Source organism: Carettochelys insculpta, chromosome 17 (genome assembly GCF_033958435.1).
Source record: "Carettochelys insculpta isolate YL-2023 chromosome 17, ASM3395843v1, whole genome shotgun sequence".
Classification (NCBI taxonomy): Eukaryota; Metazoa; Chordata; order Testudines; family Carettochelyidae; genus Carettochelys; species Carettochelys insculpta.
Window position 1 is genome coordinate 8,406,726 of NC_134153.1, and position 8,344 is coordinate 8,415,069.

General features: G+C 44.5%; 1 protein-coding gene across 1 annotated transcript; it reads right to left on the reverse strand.

The window, feature by feature from the left end:
* Positions 1-493: 493 nt before the first annotated feature.
* Positions 494-7,354, reverse strand: MRGBP (MRG domain binding protein). Its single transcript, XM_075011626.1, has 5 exons — positions 7,179-7,354; positions 5,346-5,467; positions 4,732-4,813; positions 2,941-3,015; positions 494-1,859 (listed from the first exon to the last, which is right to left on the reverse strand). Exons 1-5 carry the CDS (start codon positions 7,348-7,350, stop codon positions 1,669-1,671), a joined length of 642 nt encoding a protein of 213 aa, XP_074867727.1. The 5' UTR covers positions 7,351-7,354; the 3' UTR covers positions 494-1,668.
* Between the last annotated feature and the right edge of the window lie 990 nt (positions 7,355-8,344).

Sequence of the window (8,344 nt, forward strand, 5' to 3'; positions counted from 1 at the left end):
GAGACTACCAGTGTTAAGATCCCTGGATAAGCCCATTGCAAAGGCAAAGACATCTGGATAGACCACTTGCCAGCTATTATTGGTGTCCCTGTTTAACCAAAAAAACCCCACATCCACTTCTCCATTATTTAAAACTGGAGAAGGGGAGGAGGATCCACAATTTCCAATATAAAGACACATGTGAAAGTCCTGCTGGGTCACCCATCAGCATAATTATGAGCCTAAGTATCTTTTAACAAATAGTCCTAAATCTGTTTTTAAGATAGTTTTCATCAATGATCAACTAATAAAACTCAATGAGCCAAATTTATGCTCGTATAAAGAAAATGAAGTTAACGAGTTAGTAAGTAAAATTTGGCTAGGTATGCGTCTTGGAACAAAGGCGATTAGACTCACACTCTAAGTAGATGACAACGGTGCATGACAAAAAAAGTTGTTTTTTTGTAAATTTAACAGTAAATTCAGTACTGTGAAGATATAACCCAACAGCAGCAGCAGTTCAGGCTGCTTTATTCACCAGTTTTACACATGCACTTCTTAAAATCAACGTATCAGGAAGAGGAAAAGGAGAAAATGGGAATTGATAATTTTCTGAAAATTCAAAAAAGATTAACTACTACCAATTCTCAATACTCTAGCACATAAGACTGAAATAAGTTTCAAAATATCAGCAAGATTCCGAACAAAAAACTACTCCAGGAAAGTACAACAACAGCACAAGAGTAATGTTTTACAATATTACTTCCATTTAACAGCTCTTTGTAAAAATAGTTTTTTAAAAAAAATTAAATAATGAAATACAAAAACAACTGTTATATACATTATTACAGTACAATTGGATGAGGCAGTATTTTCAGGTTCTTGCATAGCCCAGTGGATCCCTTTCATACCTTGCAGCATTAATGGACATTTTAGTTTAAGCCACTTATGAGGACTTTGATCTAGAAACACTTAACATCTTCCTTTATATATAACGTGCTCAGAAATTGAAAAATAAATTATACCATGCTAAGTTTTCAAGAGCCAAAGTTTACTTTTCCCTTCCCTCAATCAAGAAGAATAATGAAGAATGCTTCACCTTATATCTTTAATGTAATAGCTTCTAGTTTTACTGAACCAGCAAAGCCAGACGCCTGATAGAAAAGTGTTCTTGCAATATTACGCTGTAAGTAAAATGTGTGTCTTAAGAACAGTAAGCCACAAAAGGGTCATAACAGTCCCCCAGAAAAGCAATAAAAACAAGACAGGAAAGAGATCCAAACTTTAAACAAATGACCTAAGCTTTTCAAGAACTGAGTCTCCTTGTTCCATTAAAGAGCTTAGTTCACAAACTGTGTTAACACAGGGTATGTGTATGCCTGTGTGCTTTACTAATATTTTAAAACGCCACCACGTAACTTGTTAAGTACACACATGCCTGTAAAGCTGCCAACTCTCCCCTTCAGTATCCTGAGAACATAGCCATTGATTAGCTATGTGATACTGACCAGCAAACAACTCCTGACAAGAGAAGATGAACAAACCTATGTCCACACACAATGACACGAGTCAAATAGTTTTTTCTGCACCTAACAAATCTTTCTAACAACCTTCCTTCTCTCTTACTTTCATTCTATTGTTCTCTTCCCTGGCTCTATAATTAAAAGCATCCATCCGTCACCATATTCTCTAAGTTCTGCGCCGTTTTGCAGCACTTGGACTGGAGGGATTGCTGTTTGCATTTAAGACCTTTTCAGTGACTCTGTTACGTTTCCTTTTATCAGTTCCTTCTTTGGACCCAGACTCTGATGAACTCCTTTCTTTCTCTTTGTTGCTTGGTTTTTCGGCTGGTTTTCCCAAGTTTCCTGAAGGCGCATAAACTGAAAAGGGATCAAAGCAATGACTCCAAATCAGGCTAATTTTTTTACACTATGTAGCAAATTTCAAAGTGATTAAGGCCCTTTACATCCTTATAAATATGCACACGTTTTCATTTTACAGAGAAAAAACTTATTTAAAATGTATCCTATATGTTCGTTATTTGTCATTATTCGCTGAACTTACTTTGTTCATATGTACAATCCATTGAAGTAAATTCAAGTATTTTATGATATAACTGGATCCTTTCACTACTACTGAGTTTGAACATGTTGTTATTAAAACAAACAGCAAAATCCACACTAGTTATAGTACTACAAGGTCCAATGCAAAGTGATGAGAGAAATCACACCTATTTCAGAGAGGATGTAGCTCAACTTCAGAAATGAGAATGAAGCTCCCCAGCTTCAGCACACACTGTATACCATAGCACAACTGAAGTGGGAGCAAAAAGTAATTCCTCTAAAATATCTAATACTGGCAAGTGCTGCAATCAAGATACCAGATTAGATGGTTCACCTAATTTGGCATTGCCACTGACCATGTGGTGCCTGCCATCTGTTTCAGATTCACAAACTAAGGGTATTGTTCTATCCCCAGCTCCTGCTAGAAGATAGTATAGTGAAAGACACAAGGAATATATTTTCCACATGCACCTTGCCAGAAGATTGTGATCATTTCTTTTGAATGTGGACTTTGCTAGTTTGATCAGCTTTTTTCACCTTGTAGCTAAATTACTACAATGGGAGTTTTACTTCTGGCTTTAATAGGAGTCAGCTATGGCCCATTGTTCTCCCCTCTGAGCTCAGATCAATAGCCTGAGGACACAAGCATTGTTCACCCTAATTGCAGAGCCAGCAAAGGGAATTCAAATTTGTTGATTTCCAGAAGATGCCTTTTTAAAAGTATTTTGGTTCTGGACAATGGACAGATGTCTTTTTCTTAAAAATTCCGCACCTTATCATCCAATTTTAAGTTCAAGGTATGTCAAATTTTGGGCCTATATCACTTGATGAAATCCATTGAGAATTTTTGCCCACTAGAGAAAAGTGTGGCCATGAAGTATAAAAATTACAGGTGTACCTTCTTCTGGGCCTCCGTGAGGTTCCAACTCTTCCTTTACTTCTTCTTTTACCTCTTCCTCAATCATTACTTTTCCTGTAGAAAGAAGTATTAAACAGATGATGATTGATAGTAGTGTAATTTATCTTTTCCTGTGTTCGGCACCTCAAAAATCATCTGTAAAGTGCAGTGTTCAAAACTAGTCATAGTAACAAATCAACACCGACTCAAGTTAAGCAGAAAGGCTCTAGTTTTCACTCCCAAAAAGACAGATGGATGGAAAGAATAACAGCCACAGTTGCTGTTGACATCAAATATAAGGTACAGTTATGGAAACAATTAGCAGGGCAGATGTCATCAAAACATGGATTCTATTAACTTTATTCTTCATAGGAGCAAATATAATGGCAATTGGGCAAAATGTGTCTCATTAATTTGGACTGATGATACCTTTTATAAATATTAAGTGGAATACTTATTGCAGCAAGTAGTTGAGAGGCATTCCAGGGTTCTTTAAAATCTCCTAAGAACTATCATCTTACAGTAGTTCAGAACTTTCAAGTTTCTGTCCTGGATATCTGACGACAGTCTGGATCTTCCAAGTTTACCTTTTTTTTAAACAAACAGTGTTCTGGGGGGGTTTTGGTTGGTAGGTTATGCATCAGTAGATACTTCTGCTAGATCAGATGATAGAGAAGAGAGCTCCAAGAATAAAGAAATTTTGAAATTAGGCAAAGAATCATGGAAAAACATTAAACTAACACATTTCAGAGTTGTATATAAAACTATTTTTTAAAAGATATAAATGTGTTAATTTAAGACTATAAGATTCTCAGTTTGCTTTTAAGTGATTTGTACAGCAACTACTGCAGGAAGTATATAGGAATGTATGCCTTCAGAAACATGAAGGACTTATCTGTAGTACTCTTGGAAACAGAACAAACAAAATAAGAAATTAAATCAAATGGATTATTCAAGATTCCCACACGACCCAGGAGCTTTGTGAAGCACCCTGCCGAAAGGCAAGTGATTTCATTAGAGCCCTTAAAATCTGTGGATATCCGCTTTATATCCACAGACGTGGAGGTAGATACTCATGGCTTATTTTTGTGGATACAGTTTTGTATCCACGGAGGGCTCTAGTTTTCACAATCAAAAAACCGCAGCTATCCACTGTGACTGCAGTTCTAGAAGTAAAACTGTTTTCATAAAATAGCATTATTGTAACAATTGCCTAATGAAATTTAATCAGTTACATCTTAACATATACTCACAACTGGAATTTCCGTTGGCTAAATGGACCCTATATATTGTAATACAGTTACTTCTAGAAATAGAACAAAACATAATTTTAAACACAAAATAATCTATCCTGGCAAATGCAGTCAGACATAATGCTTACTACACAGTATTTATGAGTAATCTTACTGAAGTGTGCATCTGGCCTGGCCCAATGAATAAACCTTTAACCACCTGCATATGCTTCCAAAGGGCCACATTTTAACCTCCTTGGTGCACGTAGCTGCTGTCCCCGTAAAGTAATGGAAGACCTGTGCACTCAACCCAAAGGAAGAATTTGGACCTAAACAGTGTAAATATGTAATTTTATCAAAGATCCCACATATGTTAAACATTTTACTATTTTCCCTGCTCTATTATTACCACAAGACCCAGATTATTGCCACAATCCAATGATGTGGTAATTAGGCTAGTACATCATTACGTTTTCCCTTCTTCCAGAGTGCAGGTTGTCTAATCACACATAGAACTTGATAAGAGCATCCCAACCTAAATGCTGGTATCAGATCTCACCTTCTTTCACTTCTTGGATAATTTCCTCAGGCAGGATGAAGTTTTTCTCTGAATTAGGGAAGGGTAGAATCTCAGATTCATGCTTAAGAAAAAAAAGAAAAAATTCATTAGTATAATTTTGTTAGAACCATCAGCTCAGATTCTCTAAACAAATGCCTGAATAAATTTATATGCAGGAGAAGATCAAATAATTCATAATAGGGTATCTGAGTCTGATGTCAGGAGTCCTGTAAGGATTACCAGAGGACAAGATACAGGATTTGAGGGTGACAATCCACTTCTCTGCCCTGATTTTGTGAACACTTGTGTATTCTTTCATTTGTATGTGCCTATAGAACTATCTGCATGTATAAAGTTAAATATGTGCCTAAATATTTACTGAATCAGGGCCTAAAGAGAAATTTTACATCAAAGCAAGAGCATAAGATGGAAAAAACAATGGGCTTGATCTTCCTCTCTCCTATAATAGTTTTGCACAGCTGAAACTCCACTGACCTCACAGGAGTCACCTAATTTACAGCAATGTCAGAATCAGGCCCAACAGGTCTGACACATCAAAGCTGCTAAAATTTGCCGGTAATCAGAATTGCTGAATGCCAATCTTCTATACTCACTAGTGCTTGCATGTCATACATGGTGCTCAAATGGTCCCAAATAACTCGGGAGGAAATCTGTCGTCCGATATTCTGACTGAATTTATCTCGTATACAAATCATATGAAAGTGGCGATTCACCCCTGAAGGAAGGAAGAAAGTTAGAGCCGTCAGCAACATTTCCTAACATGCTGGCATATCACATCACAGAAAAAGTAATGGTAACAGACTTTGCATAGACATAATGATGAAAATCCAGGCTGTGGCAATATGGTCTTGATTCATGCTTAGGGCACAGGCACATGGTTACCATATTAAAAAAAAAGAGCACTCCTGACAGGGAATGTATCTGTGTCTACCAACTCACCTTGTATTAATGTGCTATATATAACACAATGGCTACGTCTACACGTGCAGCCAACATCGAAATAGTCTATTTCGATGAATAACGTCTACACATCCTCCAGGGCCGGCAACGTCGATGTTCAACTTCGACGTTGCTCAGCCCAACATCGAAATAGGCGCAGCGAGGGAACGTCTACACGTCAAAGTAGCACACATCGAAATAGGGATGCCAGGCACAGCTGCAGACAGGGTCACAGGGCGGACTCAACAGCCAGCCGCTCCCTTAAAGGGCCCCTCCCAGACACAGTTGCACTAAACAACACAAGATACACAGAGCTGACAACTGGTTGCAGACCCTGTGCCTGCAGCATAGATCCCCAGCTGCCGCAGAAGCAGCCAGAAGCCCTGGGCTAAGGGCTGCTGCCCACGGTGACCATAGAGCCCCGCAGGGGCTGGAGAGAGAGCATCTCTCAACCCCCCAGCTGATGGCCGCCATGGAGGACCCAGCAATTTCGACGTTGCGGGACGCGGATCGTCTACACGGTCCCTACTTCGACGTTGAACGTCGAAGTAGGGCGCTATTCCTATCTCCTCATGAGGTTAGCGACTTCGACGTCTCGCCGCCTAACGTCGAAGTTGGTGCCGCTACTTCGAAGTAGCGTGCACGTGTAGACGCAGCTAATACAAGGTGAGCTGGTAGATACTGATACCAATATACACTCTCTCAGGGGTATCCTCTTTTTAGAAAGATCAAAAATGGCAACCCCACCTAAGCCAGAAGCAATGAATTGCACACTCAGCAAACAAGTTAATTTGGAAAGGGAAGACTGATCAAGAGAAAGTGAACAGGCACTTTTCCCGGATTTTTCACTAGCACCCAACAACCCCGCCACCACCAAACACCACGGCTGCAGAGATGACACCCCACGACCTTTAAGGTCAGAGAAGAGAAGCAGCTGAAGGGAGAACACCAGATGCCCTTTCCCCTACCCCTCCTAGCCATGGAGAGGGAAGGAAAAACCCAGCAGCAGTCCCCTGTCTGGCCCTTGGCAGTCACCCCATAATCGTCACATCACCCTCCTCTGTGTCCTCCCTGTATTCAAAATTCCTGCGCTACCCCTATTGTGGCAGGCAAAAATCACGACCCGGTGCAGGGCCTGCCCCAGGCCCTGCCTATGGAAAGACTCGGTGGCACTTGGGCTCCCGCTCCCACCCCCACCGGGAAAGCGTCTCAGGAAGGGATGTGGGGCTGAGGCAGGGCAAGGAAAGGAGGCCAGGAACCAGCACCCACCAGTGGTCCCCAGCTCCCGGACGGTCGGCGGCACAGGAGCCTCGGGACGGGCGAGTGGGGAAAGCGGGGGTGGGGCGAGGGATGAGCAGAGCCTCTCTCCCCCCGGCGCTGCCCGCGGGAGGCCGCTAGGGGCCGCGCAAGCCACCGCCGGCCCCCGGTTCTCCTCCCCGGCAGGCGCCGCTACTCGAGGCCGGGGCTCGGTCGCGGCCTGCGCTCACCGACAGGCTTGTGGCCCAGCATGGCGTGGAAGAGGCAAACCTCCACCTCCGGGCTCCACACCACCACCTCCTCGGCCGGCGCGCCGGGCTCCGGGGCCGCGCCCGCCGCGGGCACGTGGGGCTTCTCCGCCGCGCCGCCGCCGCCGGCCGAGCCGCCCTCCGCCTCGCCCATCACCCCGCGCGGCCCGGAAGCGGCGCTGAAGTCCCGGCTGCGCGGCGCCGCGGCGCCCCCTGGCGGGCGCCCCCGACCTCGGGCGTGCTCTGTGCTGTCCCTGGCGGGCGCCCCGAGCCCTGCAGCAGGGGTTCATCAGCTGCCATGGCGCCCCCCGGTGGCTCCCCGGCTCCCTGCAGTCTGGGCCCAGCAGCTGCCCCTTAGCTGTGGCTCCCCCGGGTGGCTCCCCTGCTCCCTGCAGTCTGGGCCCAGCAGCTGCCCATCATCTTGGTACCCCCGGCTGGCTCACCTGCTCCCTGCAGTGCAGGTTGACATCTGCTCCTCAACCCTGGCATCCAGGGGTGGCTGCCCTGATTCCTTCACCGAGAGCTCAATGCTGGCGCCTCTTCCATCCTCCCTGGTGGTCACCCTGTGTCTATGATCCCTGCACCTAGGGCTCGGCATTGCTTCCCCAGCAGGCTTTCCCTGCCTCTCATCCTGGTGCCTGTTATGGCCTTGTCACTCCTGTGGGGCTAGAACTGGGCCTGAGGCTGAGCCAGGGAGCTTAGAACCCGAGGAGAGGGTGCATCTGGCTGCCCTCTGAGAGCCAGTCCCCGTTGGCCTGGGGTGGGAGAGCTGGGGCTCCTGAGACACCAGAGGGACCAGAGTAGGGGCATCTCTCTCTCTGGTGTCCCGGGCACACATCAGACCCATGGAACAAAAGCTTTGGCCCAGGAAGCTGGATGCCCTCTTGCCTGGGTTTGTTTAGGAATGCTGACTATAACTGCTGTGCCAGTGGCACTTGACTGCAACGGGAGGTGAGGGTCCTTGTGACTACTGAAACCAACCCCCAAGCTGTTTCACATTAACCACCAAAAATAGGCCCCAACCAGTGGACACAGCGCAGAACTTGGTCTTTCACCCTGTTTTGTGAAATACAGTGGCATGGAAGCACTCTGACTTCCTCCTCAGCCTAAAGGGGGGATGAAGGCCACCTCACTAGGTACTCAAGAAG

Coding starts and splice junctions, on each gene's coding strand:
- MRGBP (XM_075011626.1), bottom strand. CDS start 7,350: ATGGGCGAGGCGGAGGGCGGCTCGGCCGGCGGCGGCGGCGCGGCGGAG. Junction 4,814..5,345: donor TGTATGACATGCAAGCACTA/GTGAGTATAGAA, acceptor TTTTTTCTTAAG/CATGAATCTGAGATTCTACC. Junction 1,860..2,940: donor TCACGGAGGCCCAGAAGAAG/GTACACCTGTAA, acceptor ATCCCTTTTCAG/TTTATGCGCCTTCAGGAAAC.